Source organism: Cryphonectria parasitica (genome assembly GCF_011745365.1).
Source record: "Cryphonectria parasitica EP155 unplaced genomic scaffold M406scaffold_1, whole genome shotgun sequence".
NCBI lineage: Eukaryota > Fungi > Ascomycota > Sordariomycetes > Diaporthales > Cryphonectriaceae > Cryphonectria > Cryphonectria parasitica.
The window spans coordinates 6255420-6280900 of NW_024468909.1; the positions used below are offsets into that span (position 1 = coordinate 6255420).

Genomic DNA, 25481 nt, shown 5'->3' on the forward strand with positions numbered 1-25481 from the left:
CAGTATGCTTTAATGAACTTTTTTTCTATCCTCAACAAACCCTCTTAAACCCATCCATTCATCATTTATCTTCCTCCTGTCCTCTTTCTATCTTGTATTCAAAACAAATTCATCTATTCCCAGAAACCTAACTATCATTCTTCCTTCCCTTTTTCCAAGAAACAAAGAGAATCTCATCATGGCCCCAGCAGCCACGACAGACTACGCCGTCAAGTCCGGGGCGGAGCTGGACTCCATCTCGGACAACATCGACGCCGTCAACGTGCTCAAGGACCAGGCGCGGCAGACGATGATTTCTGAGCTGGGCAACTACGACGAAGGGTCCCAGTTCGACACAGAGAAGGACAAGACAGGGTTCCGGCAGTACGAGGACGCCTGCGACCGGGTCAAGAACTTCTACAAGGAGCAGCACGAGAAGCAGACGGTGGCGTACAACCTGGCGGCCCGCGCCCGTTTCAACTCGGCCTCGCGGCAGCGCGTCGAGATGACCATCTGGCAGGCCATGGAGAAGCTCGAGACGCTGGTGGACGAGAGCGACCCGGACACGGAGCTGGGCCAGATCGCCCACCTGCTGCAGAGCGCCGAGGCCATCCGCCGCGACGGCAAGCCGCGCTGGATGCAGCTGACGGGGCTGATCCACGACCTGGGCAAGCTCATGTACTTTTACGACAGCGCCGCCGAGGGCCAGTGGGCTGTCGTCGGCGACACCTTCCCTGTCGGCTGTGCCTTTGACGAGCGCATCATCCTGCCCTCCACCTTTGCCGGGAACCCGGACTACGGCCACCCTGTGTACAGCACCAAGTACGGCATCTACTCCCCCGGCTGCGGCCTCGACAACGTCATGCTCAGCTGGGGCCACGATGAGTACCTGTACCATGTCGTCAAGGACCAGAGCCGCCTGCCCGACGAGGCCCTCGCCATGATCCGCTACCACTCCTTCTACCCCTGGCACAAGGAGGGTGCCTACAGGGACCTCATGAGTGACAAGGACCACGAGATGCTCAAGGCTGTCAAGGCCTTCAACCCTTATGACCTGTACAGCAAGAGTGACGGTATTCCCAGTCTTGAGGAGCTGAAGGTGAGCTTGTCCCCGTCCCCGTCCCCCGACTCCCATCTCAACAACGTAGTCAGTACATAGATACGTTTGCTAATTTTGTGTGTCTTTGCAATGACAAATAGCCTTACTATCTGGAGCTCATTGACGAGTTCTTCCCTCAGAAGACGGTCAAGTGGTGAGGACTCTCAGTTAGTCCCCCCCCCCCCCGGCAGGAATGGCTCGGCCGGTGCCGGAGCTGGAAAAAAAGACATGATAAAGAGCGTTTCATTTTTAATTTCGATGATTACTTTTCTTTTGTCATCTATACTGTGAGACAGCTTGCTTCTCCAGATATTTCTCACGTCACAATGAATGAAGAAGATAGAAGGACTACGTGCAAAGTCTGGTATGGGAGGTGAATTTGAAGTCTTTCTGGGATTTGAGGACAAAGAGGTCTCATTCTATCTTTTGAATAATGATCATCTGCTTGTCTCTTTCTCTTATGGCTCATGTGTTATCATTTGGTAAGACGTGTCAACACTCCCAGTATCACAAGGTTCTGGTTCTACATGTAAGCATCAGGAATTTATCTGGAAGGGAACTCTTACATCTTTTGAATTTTCCCTGTCTCTCTCGACATGGTTGTAGGTTGTCTTGACCAGCGTGAATGGCTGCTATGCTCTTATTTTATTGGCATGTACAAAGGAATTGTCTGGCACAAAGACAGTACTCCCCGGACACAAGCCATCATTAATTCATCAGCCTCAACTCAAAGTCTTCAGTCTTGTCTCTCTCTTCAGCAATCCCCTACACCCTCACATCACACACAACACACCCAGCCCGCAATCTTCCACCACGACCAAGCTCATTCAAACAAAGCCAGAAGCGACTCCCGTCGCTCATCCAAACTCTCACGAACCTTCCGGTCCACCACCCCATGCTCTGCCCCAGGCATTTCCTGAGGCACCCTCCTGGGGATGACACCACCACAGTACTCCTCGGCAAAGTACTCCGCCATGGTCTCGAGCAAGACGCCGTGCCAATCCTTTAGGTGCTTCTGGTAGCGCGCCTCCGTGACGAAGCGGAAGCTGCACCTGCGGTTGGGATCGAAGGGCGTGCGGATGCCACGGGGGTCTTTGTGGAGAAGGGAACAGCCTGACCTCTGGATCTTGGGACAGAAAAAGGAACCGGCGCCTACACCCTCCAATACAGTCTCTGAAGAGGATATTTCTGCTGGACTGTGTGACTGCAGTTTAGTGGCACTTTTGTCATCCTTTTGGTTCGAGGGAGACATGATTAGTGGCTGGTGGTTGTTGTATGGCGATGATGATGGCGGATTTGAGAGTACAGGAAGTCTGATATGATGTACTTCAATATCAATTGCGAGCAGAATTTATATTTCGTAGCTGTTACTTGTATATTTAAGGCCCTGTAAGGGCCTATATCACAGGCTTCAAGCCCATTTACAAAACGAAAATCTATGGAAGCCTGCAAGACAACAATTCGATTGTTTACGTTTGGAGACTTAGAGTTCGAGGAACAAAGAAAGCAGCCTTGTGTTCCATGTCCAGCCTCACCATGCAAAACAGCTCATTTCCACAAGAACAACATCCTTGAGCTGCATGCCTTTAAGCCTTTGTGTGTTCCACGGTCTCTGCGGTGGGTACTGCAGCCTTCTCGGCTAGACCCTCCTGCCTGCGCACCTCGGCCAGCGCCTCGTCCTGGATGGTGGTCTGGTAAGTCTTGAAGTCCCACGCCGAAACCCTGTTGGCGAAGAGCTCGTCAATTTCCTCGAGGGTGCGGCCCTTCAACTCTGGCATGAAGAAGAAGAAGAACAGCATGCAGAGGAAGTTGGAGCCTGCCCACAGGTAGCCATATCTCGAGCCCTAGTTTACCAAATTCTCATCATCAGCCAAGATGTCATTGTTCGTAGAAACGGCAGAACTAAACAGCAAAACGAAATCAACTCACCCAGTTGAGGTCCGAAGGGTTGATAAAATACGGAGAACAGAAACCAGCCAGCCAGGCGAAAAAGTATCCCAGACTAATAGCAGAGCCGACGGTCCACGAGCGCAGCCGCGTGCTCACCAGCTCCGTCGCGACAGGATAACTCGCGTCGCCCACAAAGGCGTTATACGTAAAGACGTACAGCGCCATAAAAGCAATCAGGCTGTTATTCCCAGCGGTGCTCCCCACGGCATTCACAGTCCCAGCACCAATGGCGATGCCCAGCATCCACGCGCCCTGCAGCGCCGCCCCGATGGTCAGGATCATGCGCCGCCCCAGGACATGGCGCATCAGATAGATGCCAAAGTTGACGCCCACGAGCCCGAGGCAGGTGTTGACGATGGCATAGTGAAAGGCCTGGGCGGTGCTGAGCCCGGCGATCTCGAGGAAGTACGTGCTGTAGCTGATGACGAACCAGGACCCGGAGCCGGACTGGCTCATGATGATGCCGTAGCAGAGCAGCGTGCGCCTTAATTCGGCCCCGCGGAACTGGTCCAGAGGGCCGACGGTGCGTGCCGACCTCTTCTCCTCCTCGATGCCGCGCACCATCTCGACCCACTCCAGCTCAAACTCCTCGGGCCGCAGAGAATCACCCCGCAGTCTCTCGAGGGCGCGCCGTCCTTCCTCCCTGCGGCCCCGGCTGACGAGGTACCGCGGCGACTCGGGAACAAAGAGAAGCCCTGCAGCGAGCACGACGGGCACGACAAAGAGGATGCCGACGGGGATCTGGTAGCTGGCCTTGTCGAGCCTGGCCTGGGTGGCGTTGCACACGACAGAGCCGATAATGCTGCCGATGTTGACCCACTCCGAGAACATGGCGACCATGACGGCGCGGAGGTGGGCGGGACTGGCCTCGGCTGTGTAGATGTTGGAAAAGGTGACCAGGAAGCCGTTGCCGATGCCCAGGACGAGCCGGCCCAGGTAGACGACGCCCTTGTTCGTGGTGCCGATCTGGATCGCACAGCCAGCCGCGGTGAGGAGGCAGGCCAGCCAGAGAGCGGTTCTGCGGCCGAAGAAGTGGGCAAAGACTCCTGCCGTCAGGGAGGAGAGGAAGGCCCCGAGGGTGAGGAGGGAGGTGATGAGTTGTTGAAAGGTTCCCTGGACCAGGAGTATGAGTTCGATGATACTCACGGCTAAGCGTAGCAGCAGCAGCAGCAGCAGCAGCAGCAGCAGCACATTTTCGGAAACAGGAGGAGGAGGAGAGGAGAAGAGAAAGGAAAGCAATTAACAGAAGGACTCGCTTGAGGGATATGTGACTTACACCGATGGCATATCCTCCCTCCGCCTCTGGATCAGGATATCCAAAAACAAGCAAGAACCCGGGCATGGCTTGCAAGTTTGCAATGACCGCCGAGTCCAGGCCGTACTGCATGTTGGCAATGGCTACCGTGGCACAGATGAGCAGACATTTTCGATTGGCCCACAGGGACGTCTCTGGGAGGTGCGCTCCAGTCGCCATGGCTCGAAGGGCTCTCGTAGGTCTTTGTTCTTGATATTTCTTTTATCTTCCAAATATGTCAATGAGGTTCTGCAGTGCCTAAATAATCGTACTTGGAGGACAATGGTGAGGCTTTTGTAGAAATTTATTACATTGGTTCCAGGTAAACAACTACAGGACGGATAAATTGACCCTTCCCCCAAAATTCAGATTCCATTGGTCTGGATGAAGAGCATCTCCTGAAATAGGCTGGACCTGCATCCCTTCATTTTGACTATTGAAATTGCTGACAACGGCTGCTTTGATACATGCCGTTCTGGCCCTCATCCCCCGCATCAATCAGACTCGTTCAGTGGCCGTTGGAGTTATGAGGGTGGAGTACCATGGTAAACATGGCATACGACCTCTCGGACTTTTACTCTCAAGCAGGCTGATTCCATTGACCGAGGGGGCAGATCTCCCCCGCAGTTCGCTTGTCACTATCTTGTTTATGCATATCACCTGTCAGCAGCCCAACCGGCAGGTGGTTGACACGCTGACGTTTGGAATTAAGGATGCCCAGGAGGGAAACTTTATTGACGAACCTAAAGATGTGTGTCCGTATTAGTTGTCACATGGTGAGTGCTCATAATAAAAGAACACATCGGCTCTGGATTCAGACCTCGCTAAGCGGTGAGTTATGTCCCCGAGTAATCATGAAATGATCCTTAATATAATATCCAACACTGTTAGGGCAGGAGACTCGAGTTGAGAGGAAAGGAGGGTGAAACAAAGCTCCATCATGCCCTTCATATTCAGTCAGATTCATCTTGGGGAACAGCCGAGGCAGAAGTTGGAGATGAGGGAGAAAGTGTCGCCGATCACCTTAATCCTTACACAGAAATCAATTGAGGGCTTTGTATGTCCCGTCACGAACGAACAAAAGCAAACTATTGCACAGGGACACTACCTTATATATCAGAACATCAGCTTCCTATTATTGTCGCGGTGTAAGTTTCCAGTCTGCCTTTTGAGTGAGTAGGTATTTGATGCTCAGTCTTGCCCGTTGAGTCTCTCACGACTCTCTCAAAAATGACCTCCTTGATATGACTCTATCATATCCAATAGATCCATTATTGGGGAGCTTTTTGAAATGTGATATCATATCACGAATACATTTTGCGTTATCAAATTTCATTTATTTGCAGAGATTGGTAACAATCTCCCTTAGAAGGTGCGAATGGCTTGCTATCTGCTTCACTGTCATATCACAGCGCTGCACCTCGCCTTGATAGCTTGCATTTTGTCCCATAAAATGGTCGTCTTGACTGCTATATCAAAGTGTGCCTTCTAAGATGGTTGAATAAAGCATTGGCAGTCGATCTCTGTCTTGGGATGCTGTAAGTAACACTGACTGACCTGTTCAGTGACCACCTGTGACAAATAACCGGAAACTCAGATGGTTTACTCACTTACAGCTCTCCATTTAAACATTTGTTTCCTGAGTGTAAAGAACTCCTAGAACGAAACTAACAGTATGAGATTCCAGGAGATACATCTATATGTATCAGAGTAACCTCCAATAGAATGTCAATAACACTCCAAGGCCTTCACACAACATTTGAACAAATACCTCCCATGGGATACATGTTACTAATAAACTCAAACAACACGACATGATCGTAAGATAAGTGATCAGTAATCATGACGTGACGCATTTGTGTCTAAATGACCAGTGACAGCTGTCAGATGAGCAGAATCTTCGAAGCAGTCTCGGCCATTGGAACATGCAATCTATGGGACATGCAGTATTGCTATTATGTGAGAGACCCGAACATCAGCTGTGCCGGATTTCGAAGGACAAATAGGGCTTGGGGCATGTCTGCGTCAGTTTCTATAGGTCGACGTTATATTGGAAACTATGATATGAAAGGGAAGAGGAGAAGAAATGCTAGGACATACAAATCAAGGATCCATATTAGACTGGCTACTTCACATAGGTTCAATGTAATGCAGAGAGCGTAGAGCCCGGGCACATATTCACGTCCCAGTGACACCACCATTTATGACCCTTGAGCAGCAGGACAAGGCGGCAACGAGAGCCGGAAATCTTCCGTTCGCCCGACCTTCTAATCGTTACCCGACGGTAATTATGCTGTGCACTCACCAGAATGGGCACTAGATTCAAGAACTCGATCGGTCCTGGTGAAGCAACCATGGGAACGCAGAGGCGGGCAGAGGTCGTCACAATCGTACCACTGGATGTCTCGGCCGGAGCCAGCCGACGTGGGCAATAACCGAGTGCAACTGAATGTTCAATGTGGGAATGCTATCATCTATTGGTTGATAGCTGCATGAAAGTCACATTATGGCCTCTGAAAGACTTTTCTTGCTACTTAATGGGCGGTATTAAACAGTACTCTGGGAATAAATATAAGCCTCCGGTCTTGGTTTAGGGTCTTGATGCTAGGCCCGGCCCGCCTTGTCGCCTCGGTAGGTTCCGACAGGGGGTGAAATATTAAATAAGGAGCGGAAAAGGTTGAAGAAAAAAAGATCTGCTTCACTTGTGCCCTTGAACGTCTTCCAGGATGTGAAGACACTTCAGAACAACGACGCACGAATGACGAAAGAATTGCATCAGTAACAGCCGCAAGCCACACATGCCCGCTTGAGGTCGACGGTCGAGCTGCTTTCTCATTCTTTCCGCCATCATTTTGAACTGCCCTAAGTGGGGACCCTTGTTCAAGATAGCTTCCAGCCTCCACCTCCTCAGATCCACCACTGCCACCTCATGAGAGAGCCCGACGTGCCGAGATAAGAGAGTTTCACCAGATAGGGCGGCTGATAGAAGTTAGCCAGTCTGAAGAAGGAGAGAGAGAAAGTGTGTGTGTGTGTGTGTGTGTGTGTATGGGAGAGGGACAAGAAAGAGACAATGTCCACCAACGGCTTCACCGTCACCTCGCCGTCGAGCTCCTTCGCGAGCAGCGATGGTGACATGGACGTGGATACAGACAATACCACCGCCAACAGTGCCCGCTCAGACAACGAGGCTACACCCCGTCCAGAGCCTATCAACGAGGATGAGCCCATCAGGATCATTCCCGTGCTTGGCCGGTCGCAGCCACACCAGCCGCATCAGCAGCTGCAAGGACAGCAACAGCAGCCACAGCAGCAACAGCAGCGCGGGCAGCGGGCAGAGCGACACGACGTGTGCATCGTGGGTGCCGGACCAGCCGGTCTCATGCTTGGGTAAATCTCACCTCACCTCACGCACCCCATTTTGCTTCACAATCAACATGACTATCCTCATGATTCACCTCTGATACTGAGAGAGCCAGGCTCACCCTCGCCCGCCTGGGCATCACCCCGCTCATCCTTGACGAGCGCGCCGAGCAGACCCCAGCAGGCCGCGCAGACGGCATGCAGCCCAAGACGATTGAGACCCTTCGCATGCTGGGCCTCGCCGACGAGCTGCTGCAGCAGGGCGTGCGCGTCTACGACCTCTGTCTCTGGCACGCCGCTGCCGACGACGACTGTCCCGTGCGCGTCGCCCGCGAGACGCACTACCCGGCCTTCATCGTCGATCTTGTCGACCCTTTTATGCTCGTCGGCCACCAGGGCATGGTCGAGCGCGCCTTCGAGGCCGATCTCGCCAAGCGCGGCGTCTCTGTGCGCCGCTGCCACCGCTTCGAAGGGCTGCGTCTTATTCCCAACAGCAGCAGCAGCAGCAGCAGTGGCGGCGGCGGCGGGAGGATGAAGACGACGATGGAGGTGCAGTCCCACTTCAACGTCACCCGTGAACCGCGCGCCTTCGAGGCTACATACCTTGTGGGCTGCGACGGCGCCCACTCGCGCGTGCGCAAGATGATCAACCCGCACCCTGCTGCCCGCGACGACCAGGTTGATGAGATGTCCGTCTGGGGTGTCCTGGACGGCGAGGTGGACACGGACTTCCCCGACGTCTGGACCAAGGCCGTCATCTCCAGCGAACGCTTCGGCTCCATCCTCATCATGCCGCGCGAGCGCGACATGACCCGCCTGTACATTGAGATGCGACCCGACGCCGACCCCGCCGCTGCCGGCACTGACCCGCGTCTTGTCCAGGCCGCCGTCATGCGCCGCGCCGCCCAGATCCTGCTGCCCTACCGCATCCGCTGGCGCACCGTCGAGTGGTTCGGCCAGTATCGCGTCTCCCAGCGCGTCGCCCCCAGCTTTGCCTCGGCCCTCTTGAACAGACCAGCAGCAGCACCACCTCCACCACCACCCTCCTCCTCGCCCGCCTCCGGCGCCGGCGGAGAGATGGACGTCGAGAACGAGGAGGACCAGGCCAGCGACGACGACAACCCACCACGCGTGTTCATCGCCGGCGACGCAGCACACACGCACTCTCCCAAAGCCGCCCAGGGCATGAACACGGCCCTGCACGACAGCTGGAACCTCGCCTGGAAGCTCAACCTCGCCGTGCGCGGGCTGTGCCGCGCCTCTGTCCTGCTGGGCTCCTACGAGGCCGAGCGCCGCAAGATTGCGCGCGACCTGGTCACCTTTGACTACGAGCATGCTGCCGAGATGAGCCGTGGGGACCCGGCCGCCCTGGCCGAGAACTTTCGAAAGAACGTGCGTTTCATCTCGGGTGTTGGTGTTGAGTATGGCGAGAACAAGCTGAATCAGATGGAGAGGGAGGCAGAGGAGAAAAGGGAAGAGGAGGAGGAGGAGGAGATCAAAGACGAAAACGACGACGACGACGACGACGACGACGACAGCAGCAGCGGCAGTGGTAGTGGCAGCACTGCCGGCGCGAGGCCAGGCTGTACCCTCCCGCCGGGCAAGGTGAGCAGGTACATCGACGCCAACCCGATAGATGTGCAGCTGGACATACCAGTCCTGGGCCAGTTCAAGGTCTACATCTTTGTGCCGGACGTGGTGGAGGCGCGGCAGGGCGCGTTCCTGACGGCGCTCTGCGGTGCCATTGCCGAGCAGGACTCTCTTTTGAGCAGGCTGTCTGCGGCTGCTAGTCAGAGCTATCTGGAGAGGCCGAGGGTGCCTTCGTCGGATGACTTGTTCAAGCGGCCCGAGAGATACACCGCCGTCAGCCAGCTCTTCGTCTTTGCCCTTATCAGTACGTGTTTCCCCCCTTTCTTTTGTTTAATATTGATATCCTCCAAGTCCCCTTCTCCCTTCCCCTCGATACAGACAGATATTCTGCATTGCCCTCTTTCTCTTCTCTCACCCCCCACCCCCCCCTCTCTTTCCCCACCGCTGACGCAGAGATCTCTATGCAGCATCCACCGAAAAGTCCAATTTCGAAATTGCACACCTCCCCCAGATCCTGTCCCGCTCTCCTTGGACCATCTACCTAGACGACGTCCCCGATCTCGACACCCAGGGCACCACATGTACCGAAAAGTACCTCGGAGCCCGGGCCGTCTCGAGGGGCGAGGTGGCCGTGCTCAATGTCCGGCCGGATGGCTATGTCGGCTCACTGAAAACCTGGGACCTTACTGGGTTGCGAGGAGGTGCTGCTGAGGCAGCCGCAGATGTGGGCAGGGAGGCCGCGGGATGGTTGGAGCGGTATTATGATGGGTTCTTGGTGGTGCCGGGGTGATAGATGGAGTAGAAAGAAGTTATGGGAGGGAACAAGGTCACCTGTGCTGACAAACAGTGTTGAGGATTTAAAAGGTGTTCACGTGTTCATGCAAAGACAAGAGCCTGATGAATGCATTCAGGTTACATCAGAAATGTAAACTTCTCCATCTCAAGCTCAAAGTCCACGTCCTGCAATATGCTCTACTTTGTGAATTTACCAAGATTGAGTTACAGATTTGATATCAGGCTGTCAAAGTTAACTTTTCTCTCACCCGTGCTTCCTTTTTTTATTTCGTGAAGCTCAGTCATAAGATAGATACCTCTTCCCATAGAGGACAGCAAGAAGTTGATCTGTTTCCTTGGAGACACGAGCCGTCTCTTCTCCTTCCTGCAATTTTGGCCGTTCGCAAATACCAAAGTATTCTTTCACCCATCGTCCTCTCTTCTAGGACATTCTTGAGATCAGCGCTCACTCACATCTTGACACGGAAGAGATACCGGAGGCGGATCTGTGCAACGTCGTAACAGATGTACTCGTTGTAAACCAATGAGGAGGCGATGCTGTCGTTCCGTTTAGGCGGCGCAGCCTTTGTATCTGGCACCTTGACGCCCTGCAGCGACGGATGGATGCAGCCAGCATCTTCCCATACAGACGGGCTCGTGCCTCCCTTCCCAAACGTGGACCAGCAACCATTGGCTGCAGCATCCTCAGGCGCGGTGTAGTTGAAGCTGGTAAGCTCCAGCATGGGTGTGCCCAGCTCGGCCTCGCACAAGAGCAGCAGAGCCGTGCCGTTCGAGATGCGGTGATAGCAGTAATTGGCGGACTTGCTTGACATGTCGGCCAGATAGACGCCCTTTCCAAACATGTATCCCGTGGCGGGAGCCTCAGGTGGAGCGATGCGCAGGCCTTGGCTTAGAATACCACCAAAGTTGGTGGCGCGAGAACCGTGCCACAGGAGGCGCCGGTCACGAGCCGGCCCGGCAAAAACGCTCTGGTTGAAACGGTCCTTCTCACCCTGGCGCTCGATGCGGAAGATGTTCTCGATCCGGTAGTTGGCATTGTGCGTCACGCCGCGAGTGTTCATGAGATACGTCTTTAGATACTCGAACTCGCTGCCTTGGGGATCGAGAGGCGTCATCTCCTGCAACTTCAGACCCTGGAACTGTCGGTCGAGCGGGTGGACGGGATCCTGCTCGTCGGCGCCGCCCTTCATGATGTTGCTAGCATCCTTCAGATCAGACAGGGCGTCGAGAAGGTCAATTTCCCGCTTCACCATGACCATATTGTTGAGGACTGGAGGCCGATTTCGACCAAAAACGTGAGGGATGAGGGAGTAGTAACGATTGGAAATGGCCTCAATGGAATCGTCGTCTGCCGCATTGCTGGCTGGGCCGATGAGATCGGAAAGCTCTTTCAGGGCTTCGTAGCCTCTCATGATGGTTGCCTTGCTGAGCTTGCCGAGAGGGAGTTTCTTGTCGTCATATCTCATATCCGACATGGTCGCTGCGAACAGCTTGGGGTCGAAAATCAGCTGCACCAGCTTCTTCACCTCGGGATCCAAGGTGCAGCGTGGTGCCTTGCGCTCCTCGACGGCATCCGCATTTGATGCACCAGGACCATCATCGTCGTCCGAGTCAGGGTCGTAATTGCGCTCGATGTAGAAGTATTTCTTGGGTTTGGGGGGATCCGTACGGTTGGCCCAGGCCAGCCCGCTCTTGTCCTTGAATTTCTTTTCAAAGTTCTGCTTTGCGCTGGCCATGGAGCCATCACCCAGCACTGCGCTCTGTCCCGGCTCGCCCACTCGACCCCACCTGGTCCAGGTCTGGCAGTGTCCCCCAGGACCAACCAGCAGCTGGATGCGGTAAAATTTGTTGTGATTCTCACCTGCATTTGTTTGGCTGAAGAACCATGCGGTCAGCTCTGTCCAAGGATCCACACACAAAGTTTGCCAAGAAATTGAGGCTGCAGGTGTAGAATGGGGCGCCTTGGGGGAGGGGGCCCAATTATGTGCGGACGGGGCTCCCAAAAGGTTAGGAAGGTGCTTTGCTTACTTGAGCGAGGCATCCCAGATGACACTATCATCGCCGATGTGTACGGTATAGCCAGTCAGTGAACAGCCCTCATCCACCTCGACACGAACAGCCGAGTTCTTGGCAATCTGTGCGCTGCCAAAGGTCGGGATTTCCTTGCCATTGGCATCCAGCTTCACCTTCTTGGGATCAGGGGCCGTGCTGTCCGATGCCGACCGCTTCTTGGGGTCCTGTTGGGCGGCAGGATCCGGAGCGGGCGTAGCGGCAGGAGATCCTTTAGTGGTTGTCAGGGCGAAATTGGCCTCTGGCTGTTTAGCATCGTGCGATTCGGACTGGAGCAGCCAGTCCAGGCTCACAAGGGCAATTCCACGGTCGATGGCCTGAATGCACTTGGTGGACGGCTTGTCGCAGTCATTTTGAGTGGAGATGAGGTGCGTCACGTCCTGACTGACGGACTTGCTCGTTTGCGCGCCGAGGCGAGCGGCATGGGTGAGGAGTGAGGCTTGTGTCTGCCCTGGGAAATTGCCACTAAAGGCGACACAGCAGCCATCCAGCGGTGGGGTGCCAGCGGAAGTTGCAGCTGAGGCAGAGTTGGCCGCACCACCGCGTTTGGTGGCTTTCTTGGCCGCCGGCATTTTTTTTTTTTTTTTTTTTTTTTTTTTTTTTTTTTTTTTTTGGACTGCTGACCTGTGTGGCCATGGTAAACAGACTTGTCAGCAAGCAGTCTGCAAGTTTAGGTGGGCAGGTCTTGGGGGATGCCATCAGTCTTCCCGATGGCCTCTTTGTGTGGCCTCATCACGGGTACTGTATACGCACTGTTGACCGTCTTTGTGACTGGTGTGATAAGGTCGATGATGAACTTGGGTATCAAAGCATGGGCATGATACAACTGTAGAGAGAGGAGAGAGACAGAGGACAGAAATGGGTTGGTTCTGCCAAGAGTTGAGAGACCAGTTGAGTCGCAGGTCGAAAATGAGGACGAGCACGATGATCACGTCGTGAAGGAGACGCCGGTCTGCGCTGGGCGTTGGCTGTACAACGGAGACAGCCTTAAAGAAGGAATGAATGAATGAATGAATGAATGAATGAACGAATGAACGAACAAACAAATAGAACTAGGCAGCAAGCACGCGATGAAACAATCTTTCTCTTAGCTGACAACCTGTTGAAGTCAAGGGAATGGGAGATTGGGGAAGAATTGTATGGGTGATGAACTCAATGATTGCATGATTGATGAATTCAATTTCCCGTTCGGTTGCCAGTTGGGTGGCTTGCCTTTTAGAGCCTCGCTGAGACCCCCAGCTCATATCCCAAAATGGGACAGCCTCGAGGCAACAGCAGGCAGCAGAGGCTCGAGCTAGGGAAGGCTCGAAGGGAGAGTGGAGACAGCGCGGTGATGACTGAGCGAGCGATCAACCTTTTAGTGATGGGAAGGCAGGTGCGACATGAGCGACACGAGCGACACGATATCACATGATTCAGGCGGTCTGTGACTTATGGGGTAGCTTTCAGGCACCCGCCCGCTATGGACCCCACTGCAACTCGCAAACTACGTAAAAGCCCACTCACTAAATACTAGGGACATGTGGCACTGTAGTGTAACGGTTCAAGGCCTAGGCTGCCAGGCACCACAAAGCTGGGGTGCAGTTACTGTCTTGCACACTATGGTGGTAAAGTATCTTGCGTACTCAGTATCTCTATGTGCGGGGATGATATAATGTAATATACTATGTAATAAAATCATCACCATCATCATCATTATCGTTAGGGAGGGTCGCACCTCGCACAGCAGACTGCAGCCTGTGGTGCATGTGATCCGAGCCGGGTCCAGCCCAGCCCGTCCCAGTGCAGCCCGGCGTTGATCGCCAGTGATCAAGCAGCCAAGCACACCGCAGCACAGTACACCCAAAAAAGGCCTGCACCTGCTATCGTTGTCTAAATTACCACACTGCGTGCACTCAATCTCACCTGCGTTTCCGCTGCCTGACCGCTTCTTCTACTATCACCAGGCTTAACAAGCAAGTACCTACTTCATTTAAACCCATTCACTTCCTTCTCGTCCTCTTCCTCTTCCTCGTTACTTTGTTTCCAACCCCGCTTTCAATCTTACACTCGATCTTTTATTCGATCAAACCTCTTACGGCCAAGCGACCGACAGACAACACCCATAGTCGAGTCCCCACACCATGTCGACGGATACGCTCTCTTTCCTAGGCCCTGGAGGTCTCTCGCATCCAATGCCGATGGACACTACAGACGCCAACGCCAACGCCAAAACCGACATCACCAACGCCACCAGCGTCAATAATGCATCCAGCACGGCCGCCCTTGGCGGCACTGAGCAGGAACAGGAACAGGCACTGGGCGGCTCGACAGACTCGGTTTTGAATGAAGGAGGGCTGGCCCTTCCGACCACTACTACTACCACCACCACCACTCCCTCCTCCTCCTCCACCATCAGATCAGAGTCAACCAACTCGAGGCTTGTCGGTCTTCCACGCGAGCTGCTGGACGCCATCGCAAGCTATCTGCCTACAGTCGACTTCAACTCCCTGCGCGGGACCTGCAGGCATCTCGAGAGCAAGATTTTCCCCTACGTAAGTTACCTTTTCCTCCTCCTGCTCAGAGAGAGGATTGTTGGGGGAGCAGAGAGTGTGTGCATGGGTGTGGGGTTCGAGTTGCTTCTGCTTGCCAGAGAGAAGAGAGAGGCGGGAATCCCTATGCCGCCCGCCCGCCCGCCCGCCACTGGCCAGGGTCGCTCACTGCTCTGTTCTTGTCATGTCTTGTATTCTTGCTTTTTCCGATCCCGAAAGTGCCACCTGCTGACATGACATGACTGTGGGCAGTGGGCAAATTGTTTTTTCAAAAAGAAGCAATTCAGTAGGTCATTACTTGAGCCGTCCTCTGACGCCCAGACTGAGTTACTGACTGGTGCGCTCCTTGAAAGTGATCTCCGAATTCAGCCTGCAGGCCTTATTAGCGATCTCAAAACATGAAACCCTGTCGCGATGTCTCAAGCACCTGATTATAGGCCTGGATGAGTTCCAGGCCATCATGCCAGAGGACTTGACCACCCTAGAAGCCTTTCAGCAGTATCATGCTGCTGTCTGTTCGCAGGAAAGGCTTCTTGACACGGGTGCAGCGGTTGACATCCTGTCAGAGGCCCTGTCCAACTTCCCTAACCTCGAGACAATCGACATCCGCGACTTCAACTCGCCCACCCGCTACCGGGATCCTAAGAGTGCATGGGGCACTGTGGCCGAGTGGAGGAGCTACGGCTCGTCCGAGTACCGGAACTGGCTGTCTCACCGTTCCCGCACCCACAGCTCGCTCCTACGCTCTGGGACGCATATCAAGAATGTCTTTACCGTCCGCGTCTTCAAGGTGGTGCTTGTGGCTGCTGGGAAGAGCAGCAACTGTAACGTAAAGGGCCTTGAGATCCTGCTCAGGAGCCGCTTTGGCGCCCTCAGTGACACTGCGTTTGCACTCGCCCCTGAACTGACCGGTAAGCTGTCTGCTGTGCTGTGTGGCCTGACCCGACTGCATCTCGACCTGCGCCTTGAGAGGGTAGGCATCCCGCCGTACATCTGGAAGCCCTCAGACTCGGCCAGGCCGGATTGTGCCGAAGCCTTCTATGATCCTTCGACGACCAATCTCCGTCGCTTCCTGGCGTCGACGCCCAATGTGGCCTGGCTGAGGCTCAATTTCGTCCACGACCATCTGCACAGCGAACCCTCGGTGGCGTCTCGATTTCTGGAATGGCTGGCCCTCCCGCCTGGTCAATTTTCGGGCGACAGGGACAGATCAGGGTGGACCGACGCCAACCCAGCGCCGGTCACGATGCCCTTGCGGCAGCTGGACATAGGGCACATTCAGCTGAGACGGGAAATCCTGACATCGGTCACCAGAAAGTTTGGTGACCTCGAACAAATCAACCTGAAGGGTATTTCCCTACCCGCCGAACCGGACACGTCGCCTTTCGCAAGCATCAGCGAGAGACACGAGAACGGCCCCTGGACCAGGTACCTCCGCAAGCTACCCTCCATCGCGCCGAAGCTGAAGCAGCTGAGCCTGCGCCGCATCCAGCAGACTACGTCAGTGTTCTCGCACGCCCCCGAATCCATCTACTTTCTGGAGCCCGGTGAGGTGCCCAAGTCGTCCGAGAGGGTGACGTCGCAGACCTTGAAGCATGTGGACAAGGCGGCCCTGGATCGGCTAGTGGACAGAATGTGGACGTACCGCGCCTGGGCCGAAGCGAATAGTGTCCTGGGCCCAGAAGAGACGGACCATGACGACTCGGAAGCGAGTGAAGATGACTTTGTCATTGAGTGGGTGACGGAGGTCGAAGACGAGGAGGGAGATATGGAAGACGAAGAATGACAAGCACGCCATAAGTTCCCAGGAAGGGATCCTCTAGGCAAAGTTTGTGGGAGACTTTAGTACGCATCGGTGTGTTTTCATGACGGATGACTTCTGAGCTGAGAGCATATCATTCTATTTCGTGGCTCCTTATGGCATGGTCATATGGACGCACATTCTCGTGATGGCTTTTATGAATCACAATATTAGTATGTAATAGCTATCCAACCTTGATATGCTTCACCAGTACTGATATTTGGGCTGTGGTTGCTAACGATACCTCAGCTAGCATGTTCTCTAATCAGGTTCATCACATCTACACTATCAACTCCTAACACCACCATAACTGCCCTGCCCCCTCTCGCTCAAAAGCGCTCGCCTTTCTCCATCCTCCTCTCCCTCGTGCTGCTGCTGTTTTCTTCTCTCCTTATTTTCCCTTGTCTTGACATACACGAATAACGTGAGCGCAGCACTCAGCACTGTCCCCGTAACGCCAAACACGATGTTGACAGGGACGGGGTTGTTGTGCAGTGGACCGTGGGTGAGGGCGTCCAGGGCAGGCTGTATGAACTGACCTGCGCCAGACGCGCAAATGACGGTGCCGTAGATGCGACCAAAGGTGGCGAAGCCGAAGACTTTGGTGGCGTAGTCTCTGGAAGAAGTCGAAACGTACAAGATTAGAAACAGCAAAGAAGGGCAAACAGGAAAGGATGAGAGGGGGAAGGGGGGCCTTACGAAACAGCAGAGTAATACAGTGGTCGATAAAGCACAAACATAATCACCGTTGCATACGCCGCATCCAAGCTACCGCTCACACAGTTCAGAATCCCCAGCACCGCCGTCAGCACCGTCAGCACAGCCAGCGTAGCCCAGACAGGCATCTCGTTCAACAAGACGCCAATGAAGGGCGTGGTGAGCACACCAGCAACCGGCAGTGCAGCATCAAAGAGCCCATTCACGGCCCCCGCGGCGTCCTCGTCCCCACTCAACATATACCGGTACTGCGCCCGCACCGTGGCAATGAAGTAGTTCATGCGCGTCATCTGCGTGGCCGTCATCAGCAGGAGTAGCCAGAACCACGGCGTCGCCATCTGCGCGGCTACCACCGTCGCCTGCTGCTTCTGCTGCTTCTGCTGCTTCTGCTGCTGCTGCAGGATCCCGTGCACGCCCGACGCCTCCTGCCGGCCTCTCGCCGCCGCCATGTCCGCCGCCCGCTCATCGGCGTTCCCAGCCACTGCCTCGAGCGCCTCCATGCGCGCCTCGCGCTCGTCCGCCCGCCGCCTCCGCTCCCGCCCCAGCGCCCCCGCCGGCTCGTGCGCGAATCGCTCGTCGTCCGAGTCGCGCTCGTCCTGCGTGGGGTCCTGGGCAGCGGCGAGGGCGGCCTGGTATTCACGGCGCGTGCTGTAGGCTGCGCGCGGCATGAGGGTCAGCTCGGCGGCGCAGAGAAGCGGTGGGATGGTCAGGGCGAAGGCGAGGAAGAAGATGGCGGGCCGGAAGCGGTGCTGGGTGGCCTCATAGGCCAGCCGGTAGAAGAGGAAGACGGCGGCGCTGGCGTCAAAGGCGCCTGTGACGAGGGCCACGACGAGCCCTGCGCGGCGCGGGAAGGCGTTGGACAGCTGGTAGGACGAGACGAAGAGGAATGTGCCGCCGAGGCCGAGGAGGAGGTTGCCTGTGATGTACCCGTCGAACCAGGCCAGCACCCGGCTCTCCTCGCCAAGGTAGAAGGCGAGGCTCATGCACCCGGAGCCGAGGAACAGGATCGCCGCCGCCAGGAGATAGCATGCCCGCCGGCCGTGGTGGTCGAGGACATAGCCCGCCAGCACGGTGGCGACGTTGAGGGTGATGGAGGCGGTGATGAAGAAGAGGTTCAGGCGCATGTCCTGCGCTGGGCATGGGATCTGGGCCTCGCCGTCCAGTCCTGGTGACGGCGCCGGCCAGTCTACCGGGCAGAGCGAGCGGTAGACGCCCTCGGCGATCAGGATCGGTTTGAGTGCTGCGAAGCCGCAGACTATACCCGAGGCCAGGACGCATGCTGTCACGGCGAATGCGACTTGACCTGTTGTGCCAACACATCAGCTCAGAACATACATAGCAGAAGGCGGAAGAGAGAAAAGTGAAGTAAAAGACAGAAGCAAAGGGGGGGGGGGGGGTTCAAGTGGTGTCTTCCTTACATATCCTCCTGGCAGTGGACACTTCATATGCTGCGACGTTCTCCCCGGTCTCGGGTGGGACGGATTCAAATTGTTGAAGTTCTGCCAGGTCCTGGGGCGGCGCGTGAAAAGCGTCGTAGCTGAGCGCCTGCCAGACCTCCTTGCCATCCTCCACGGGAATACCAACGATGCTCGCCCTGTGGCTGATCACAGACTCCCTCTGTGTGCTACTGATGGGCAGGGAATGAGAGTCTTCGTCCGCCGTTGTCCCGTCATCGCGGGACTCATCCTCAAAGAAGGGCGAGGGGAGGGTGTGAATATCATCGAGGATCGTGCGGCGCTGTGCTAGAGACATGGTGAGAAGAAGATTTCTGGGGTGGTAGTGTGGACAACGAGGCTGGCTCCTGAGGCTGCCGTTTTACAATCTTCATCCAAGGTAGAAGAGAGGAAAGGAACAAAGTATTGACTGGTTGTAAATATACAATATTATTCTTCCTTACAGATCCAGACAAACCGCTCCTCTCAACCTCTCCGCTGTCGACTGATGCAGAGAGCAACGAGGTCGTGTTCTGTGTCGGACGTCCACATGGTGAAAGCAGGTGAGAAGCACCACCAGAAGAGACTAAAGACAGACAAGCTTTTTTAAAATAACATCTCGATCAAAGAAATACGTCCCAGCCGCTGCCAGGGAAAATTCGAGATGAGGTCCATGTGGGAACTCGGAGAGCCGCTGGGTCGATCCAACCAGGCTTAGGTTTGATGCAAGGCAAAGGCCGAGTTGGGGCTGTGGAAATGTCTAGAAACGCGACACTGACCGACACCCGACGCAACACAACATCGAACCTGTACTCTGTGCTGCAGAAATCCCCACCCAGCAAGTGATTGGCTCACACAAACTGCAGTAACGTGCAAACATCCTCTTGGCCAATCGACTATGGTTGTCACTGTTCAATCGGCAATTACTCTATTCTGTGTTCACTAGTTTGCTTCCTAGGAATAACAAGAAAAACAGAAGAAAAAGCAGTGCAGGCTGTCAGCAGGAGTTCCATGGTACTGTACAACGGCTGCACCCAGATATCGGTATATCACTGGCAAAGCATTGTTCTTATGCAGCATCACTGTTGGCTTCCACAATTGGTTGAAGTATAAGTGTTATATAATTTTTGTACACGGTTTTCAACCCAACGCCGTAGGCAATGCAAGAAAGGACCACCCCCTCCCCCCCCAAAAAAAAAGAGCACCAAAGTCCCAAGTTTCCTATCGGCTTTTACGCTGTTGAGGTATGCGTGGTGAGTAGCTTCAGATTGGCTGCTTTTTCAACGTAAACGGAAATCTTTATCCTTGGCTTTGGAGCGGCCAAAAGCCATGCATAGCAGGCTGGTGCTCAGCGGAGCATGTATGACAAGTCAGGCAGGCCAGCCAAAATTCGCCTAGCAGCTGGCTCGTCCTCGCCATCATCTTGTGCGAAGCTGACGGATTTAGCCGGCAGCTTGATTGAGGGCTCTGGTTTGGGTGAGGTGACCATTGGGGTGATGACATTATGTAAAGGTGACGGTCGAACAAGGCTCAGCGAGGACTTCGGTGTATGATGGGCCCTAGCAGAAGGCGCGGCAGATATCGGCGTTGGTGGCTGTTTTGGCACCTGGAATACTGTTGGTGACTCAGCTCGCAGCGGCGCAGTCGGCGTAGGGGGTTTGGAGAGCGGAAAGGAGGCAGGTGATCCCGTCCTTGATGGTATAGAGAGGCTAGGCGACTGTAATGGAGTATCGAAACTGAACTCAGGTTTGGATGTTGTGGTTGGTGGAATTGCTGGAGGGGTAGGTGTGCTGTCGAAAGCCGAAAAATCCCACACATCACCTGAGGGGGCGGGCAACGAATTCTGTCCATTTTGATGAGGCACAGCGCTGAGAGCAAGGGGCTTGTCGTGGGAGGGTACAGTTGCCGCAGGGGTCGTTGAGACTAGGCTGGCCATCGAGCCATTGATGCTGCTACTATCAAAGAAGCCGCTGGCAGGACGGCTGTCTGTTGCTGGAGAAGCAATCATCTCACCCCATTCCTCTTCGTCGTCATCCTCAACTGCTGGTACGGAACTACTCGGCTCCACCGACAGCTGAGGCGAAGGGGCAGCAGGAGGCGGCGCGAGGTGCAGGGAAGTTCGGCCCTCAGGAGGCTCAAGTATGCTGGGCGGTCTGCTACCTCCAGAATGGACCGAGCCGGCCTCAAAAGACGGCCTGGTATACTCGCTGGGTGGCCGTGGCGAGGCAGGTGTCAGTGAGCCATTGGTACCTGTACTCCACCCAAAGGTTGGCCCAGCAGGTGGCAAAGGGATACTCATCGGTGAACGCGGCGGTAGGCTCCTGACGCCCACCGAGACGTCTCTGGAGTGAGCTGGCCCCGCCGCCTGCACCTGGAGCGAGAGAGGCCGCGGTGGTGCTGCGACAGCAGCAGCGAAAGGAGCAGCAGGTTTCGGGATTTGCACGCTCTTCCTTTTACCAAAGATCTCATCAAACGACAACGGTTCTGCTTTGGCTTTTGCGTCCCAGTCAAAAGCGCCGCCTTTGGCCATAGACCGTCCGCCTGCTGCCGAGCGACCTGCATACGGGCCCTCTTCCATCCAACGACGAACAATCTTGCTAGCATCCTCCCGGACCTTGGAGCCGACCCAGGAAACCCGACGATAAGTGTCGTCATCGCCCAGGTCATGCTTGCGCATTGTGCCCGGCCGAGAGATCCGATACCATGTCTTGCGCTCCGAGACCGTGGTGAAGCTATCTTTGATGATGCCCTCGACAGCATCCAGGCTGTAGTCCTTTGCACTTGGCTGCTCCTTGTCCAGTTTGGGTCCATCAAACAGCTTGTTGACAAGCTCCAGATCCGGGGTGAAGCTGATGGGACCAAATTTGGCACGCATATTTTCGATATGACCCAAGTGCTCTTCTTCCTGTATCGGGCTCGTGACCGCAGCGATTCCAGATGCCACAGAGGCTTTTCGCAACGATGCTTTCGAAAGAGAGCGAACGCGGCCCGCCCGCGAATTGCCTGGACGAGGTGATCCTGTCACTGAAGGCTTGCGTGATGGCTTGCCGGAATCAGAGTCCTCAGCGTCCTCAAAGTCACCAAAATCACTTGTGACATCGGTCTGGAAGCTCCTGATGCTCATGGATCGACTTGCGCTGCGTCGCCTGCCCTCGTTAGAGGCAGGGACCAACAGCGAATCGCCCGTGATTTTGGCCAGGCCATCGTACTTGTCCACCAGCTCCTGCACCTTGGCAGAAGATCTCCGAGGTATGGCAGCACGATCTTTGCAATCCTCGTCCATGGAGGTAAGAGGTGAGTCTAGCCTCTCCTCATGGCGGCTGTCGTGCGAGACTGAGGACCGTCTCGAGAGGCTGGGCGAGTCCAGACGCTCCCTACCCTCCTCGTGTGTCTGAGGATCTGGTTCATTGTCCTCGCTGCTCTCTGTTACGGCCTCGACAGTCGGGTCCTGGGCCAATGTGGGTGTAGTAACGAGGTCTCTGGCGGAATCATCAACTTCGGCAGCCCCGTCTTCTTTGTTGTAATTATTGTCATCCTTCTCTTCCTCTGCTTCCTCGTGACTATCCAGCGTCGAGAAGGCGGCCTGCTCGGCCGAGATATGTACAGCTGCCGGAAGGCTAAGGCGATTCTGGGAAAACTCGCTGACCCAAGGATCTGGAGACGGCTGCCGGGACAGAGATCTAGCGCTGCTTCGGCGTGACACCGTCTTGCCCTGACCAGGTGTCAAAGATGCAGAAGCCGGCCAAGTAGTGGTTGGGCTGGGCTGACCCAGGCTTCCCTCTCTTGCCCTCGTTGACAGCGATGTCTGGCTCGAGTTCAAGCCGTGCTCCCCGCCCCACCCGGACCATCCGACATTGGATGTGGCAGCAGTTGGTGGTAAGGTTAGACTTGCGCCTGGTGAAGCCCAGCCACTCGGCGCATCGTCGTCCACTGCCCATGGTGAAATGCTCGATGACGATCGGGTTCTCGCCAGGGCACGGCCTGGTAGTTCGAGGTTGGTTGAGGCTTGTGTCGGAGGTTCAAGGGTAGAAGTGGAATCGTTCGTGGCCCATGGTGAGCCCCATGGATCGTCCATGCTTGCGAGAGGAAGTTCTCATGATGTTGAAATGCTATATCGAATTCATCTGAGTGTCGTGAATGGAGATTTCACGACTGTCGCGTTCTGGGATCTTCGTCTTGCGCGTTGTTCACCAGGGAACGAGCCCCTCTCCAGGCAAGGGATGAATGGTGTCTCGGGAAGTCTGTTCTGTCTGTATTCCGCTCCAGATGTTCTCTGTATATACGAGTCTTGTCGTATCCAAAATTCTTTAGAGAATGTAGCGGTGTCCAAGAAAAGAAGCAAAGCGACGAGCAATGGGTGCAAGGTGGGGACGAGTTGAAATGGGCGGAGTGGCCGGTGGTGTAAGAGGTAAGGTTAATTGGTGAAGACCTAAGCTGGAGGAAGAGACGGCAGGAAGGAGAGAGTATAGAGAAATTCGGGCCCAGAATCAGGCCCAAAAGGAAACACGATTGTTTCCACCAGTCAGCAAGACCAGGCAGGCCACTGTTTGAGCCTCCACTTGTTTTTCTTCTCTCTTCTTATTCTTCTAAAGCCAGTGACAGTCCAGTCGTGCAAAGGGGAGAATTCGAAATTGGCATTTTGGACTAGTTCCTTGGTCGACCACCATTGCATAATAATCACAGGTTATCGTACTCCATATTTTCGCCCTGGGTTCCTGAGGTCTACCACTGGAAGCACAGAGAAGCTCCAATTGGGACTCGAGACTGGTGGCAGTTTACCGCGGGGGAGGCAGGGGGTATTCAGGGGCATGCATCCCCTGCTGATGTACCTGGCACATGCAAGACAGCCCCGTTGAACCATACAGTAGCACTGCTGGACCTCCGTACCATAGCGTTGAACTGACCGCTTACCTCATCGCCTTGCTTTATCAGCTGCCGATTCATCGCCGAAGTTTCTTTTCCGATGACAAAATATCTTGACGGCTGCTATTTGCATCGCCCATGCGAAATGGAGGCACCAAGAAAATTTACGACCTATATTCCTCCATGAACTGATCTGACGGAGGTTTGATATTCTCTCTCCACTATCTCCTTGCCATTTTTGACTACCAAGACTACCACACATTTGATCATAACAATGTCGTTGTCCAAAATAAAGAACATTGTCTTGGTTGGTCTCCCAAATTGTCGCAAACTGCACAGAACCCTCTTTTTCTAACCAAGAGTGCATCAATAGGTCCTTTCGGGCAAAGGCGGAGTGGGCAAGTCTTCTGTGACCACTCAGTTGGCCCTCTCCCTTTCCCTCGCCGGCCATTCCGTTGGCGTCCTAGACATCGACCTGACCGGACCCAATATTCCACACATGTTCCGAGTGGCAGACCAAGGCCGCATCACACAAGGTCCTGATGGCTGGCTGCCCGTCGAAATACACGATGCCGGTCCTACAAAAGGCCGTGGCTCCCTGCGGGTCATGAGTCTGGGCTTCCTCGTGCGGCCAGGAGACTCGGTTGTGTGGCGCGGTCCCAAGAAGACGGCTATGATCAAGCAGTTCCTAACCGATGTCGCATGGGGCGAGACCGACTTCCTCTTAATCGATACACCGCCGGGGACGAGCGATGAACACATCTCAGCCGTCGAGTACCTCCTGCAGTTTGCGAGGCCCGACCAGCTGGCCGGTGCCGTGCTGGTCACCACTCCACAGGCCGTGGCCACGGCAGATGTGCGCAAAGAGTTGGATTTTTGCCAAAAGACAGGCATCCGCATCATTGGCATTGTGGAGAACATGAGCGGCTTTGTGTGCCCCAACTGCTCCGAGTGCACCTATTTGTTCAGCAAGGGCGGAGGACAGGTTCTGGCACAGGACTTTGGGGTCGAGTTTCTCGGCAGCGTGCCCATCGACCCGCAGTTCTCCGTCATGATCTCCAAAGGCAGGCGGCCAACCTACCCTGAGGGCACAGTCCTCCTCGGGCAGAACATGTCAGACAACACGAACGGGAACGGGACCGCTGAACACAGCGAGTCATTGGCGTCCATGTACCAGTACTGCTCTCTCTGCCCGGTCTACAGATCCATCACGGAGAGTGTTGTTAGGATTGTAGGCACAACAGGGTCTTGAAACGATGCTGTACCATCGGATCCAAGACCCGGACTCTTGTGTTGTGTGTCTAGGACAGGCCCATTGCGCGAATCCATTGCAGCATTGCGGGCAAGTCGTCCTAAAAGGGGACTCGAACTCGTACCGAGTTGGAAGGCCCGTCTCGATCATCCCGGTCCTACGTCAATCGGGGTGGACGCTTTGTGAGACAGACCGTTCAGGCTGCGAGAGAGCGAGGGAAAGTCAGGACATGACGGGTATTATTACGACCAAGTGGCACAAGCAGCCCGCCGCGTCTCCTGTCCTCCCATATTATCTGCGATACCCATAGTAGTTCGTATATTATGTACGACATAGGAGGACTTGGAGCCAAATGAAAGGGATCTTCCGTCACACAGGTTTCAAACAAACCGAGAGAGATAAATCAAGAAATGTTATCCACATCTCTAAAGTAATGCAACATGAAAAGAAGGCTGCGACACGGTTATTCACATGTCTACTTGCCCCAGAGCCGCCTATACCGTCTTGAGGCTTGGCACTGGGGTTCCCTGGTCTTGGAGGGGGTGGAGGAGAGGGGGTTCTGTCTATCGACGTAATTGGCCTGGGTCTTGCTCCAAATTGCTCCAGTCATGGAAATCCACCCCACCATGGCAAGAGCAGCCAAGCAAATACCCGCCTGCCCACCAATGCGACATTACACGGTTCGTCCAGAAAATTTCTATTCCCCCTTCTCAACAACCATCATCGACAACATTGACCTCGTCAACT

The 25481-nt window shown here is 54.9% G+C and overlaps 10 protein-coding genes across 10 annotated transcripts; 5 read left to right on the plus strand and 5 right to left on the minus strand.

Annotated features, from left to right (window-relative positions):
- Positions 1-178: 178 nt before the first annotated feature.
- M406DRAFT_336626 (myo-inositol oxygenase) lies at positions 179-1236 on the plus strand (the record flags this gene model as incomplete). Its single annotated transcript, XM_040921169.1, has 2 exons — positions 179-1078; positions 1180-1236. 2 exons carry the CDS (start codon positions 179-181, stop codon positions 1234-1236), a joined length of 957 nt encoding a protein of 318 aa, XP_040782071.1.
- A 550-nt stretch (positions 1237-1786) lies between these two features.
- Positions 1787-2330, minus strand: M406DRAFT_67443 (uncharacterized protein; the record flags this gene model as incomplete). Its single annotated transcript, XM_040925066.1, has 2 exons — positions 1787-1843; positions 1956-2330. 2 exons carry the CDS (start codon positions 2328-2330, stop codon positions 1787-1789), a joined length of 432 nt encoding a protein of 143 aa, XP_040782072.1.
- Positions 2331-2664: 334 nt separating this feature from the next.
- M406DRAFT_336627 (general substrate transporter) lies at positions 2665-4502 on the minus strand (the record flags this gene model as incomplete). The annotated part of the gene is made up of 3 exons (XM_040921170.1): positions 2665-2922; positions 3008-4141; positions 4305-4502. The coding sequence occupies 3 exons, from the start codon at positions 4500-4502 to the stop codon at positions 2665-2667; spliced, it is 1590 nt and encodes a 529-aa protein (XP_040782073.1).
- A 2945-nt stretch (positions 4503-7447) lies between these two features.
- M406DRAFT_59874 (uncharacterized protein) lies at positions 7448-10062 on the plus strand (the record flags this gene model as incomplete). The annotated part of the gene is made up of 6 exons (XM_040924653.1): positions 7448-7574; positions 7658-7709; positions 7799-8660; positions 8787-9234; positions 9265-9576; positions 9740-10062. 6 exons carry the CDS (start codon positions 7448-7450, stop codon positions 10060-10062), a joined length of 2124 nt encoding a protein of 707 aa, XP_040782074.1.
- A 179-nt stretch (positions 10063-10241) lies between these two features.
- Positions 10242-13459, minus strand: M406DRAFT_285995 (uncharacterized protein). Its single transcript, XM_040918653.1, has 3 exons — positions 12891-13459; positions 12096-12761; positions 10242-11942 (listed from the first exon to the last, which is right to left on the minus strand). The coding sequence occupies exons 2-3, from the start codon at positions 12707-12709 to the stop codon at positions 10517-10519; spliced, it is 2040 nt and encodes a 679-aa protein (XP_040782075.1). The 5' UTR covers positions 12710-12761; positions 12891-13459; the 3' UTR covers positions 10242-10516.
- A 757-nt stretch (positions 13460-14216) lies between these two features.
- On the plus strand, positions 14217-16677 carry M406DRAFT_105638 (uncharacterized protein). The gene is made up of 2 exons (XM_040915160.1): positions 14217-14671; positions 15192-16677. The coding sequence occupies exons 1-2, from the start codon at positions 14261-14263 to the stop codon at positions 16452-16454; spliced, it is 1674 nt and encodes a 557-aa protein (XP_040782076.1). The 5' UTR covers positions 14217-14260; the 3' UTR covers positions 16455-16677.
- Positions 16678-16757: 80 nt separating this feature from the next.
- Positions 16758-18938, minus strand: M406DRAFT_245754 (MFS general substrate transporter; the record flags this gene model as incomplete). Its single annotated transcript, XM_040916354.1, has 3 exons — positions 16758-17085; positions 17169-18489; positions 18605-18938. 3 exons carry the CDS (start codon positions 18936-18938, stop codon positions 16758-16760), a joined length of 1983 nt encoding a protein of 660 aa, XP_040782077.1.
- Positions 18939-20802: 1864 nt separating this feature from the next.
- On the minus strand, positions 20803-22557 carry M406DRAFT_326517 (uncharacterized protein; the record flags this gene model as incomplete). The annotated part of the gene is made up of 3 exons (XM_040920098.1): positions 20803-20990; positions 21077-22225; positions 22323-22557. 3 exons carry the CDS (start codon positions 22555-22557, stop codon positions 20803-20805), a joined length of 1572 nt encoding a protein of 523 aa, XP_040782078.1.
- A 1199-nt stretch (positions 22558-23756) lies between these two features.
- Positions 23757-24734, plus strand: M406DRAFT_59877 (uncharacterized protein; the record flags this gene model as incomplete). Its single annotated transcript, XM_040924654.1, has 3 exons — positions 23757-23789; positions 23856-24595; positions 24635-24734. 3 exons carry the CDS (start codon positions 23757-23759, stop codon positions 24732-24734), a joined length of 873 nt encoding a protein of 290 aa, XP_040782079.1.
- A 3-nt stretch (positions 24735-24737) lies between these two features.
- M406DRAFT_101111 (uncharacterized protein) lies at positions 24738-25161 on the plus strand (the record flags this gene model as incomplete). The annotated part of the gene is made up of 1 exon (XM_040914944.1): positions 24738-25161. A coding segment is annotated over one exon (307 nt), but the record flags the coding sequence as incomplete, so codon positions are not given.
- Positions 25162-25481: the final 320 nt, after the last annotated feature.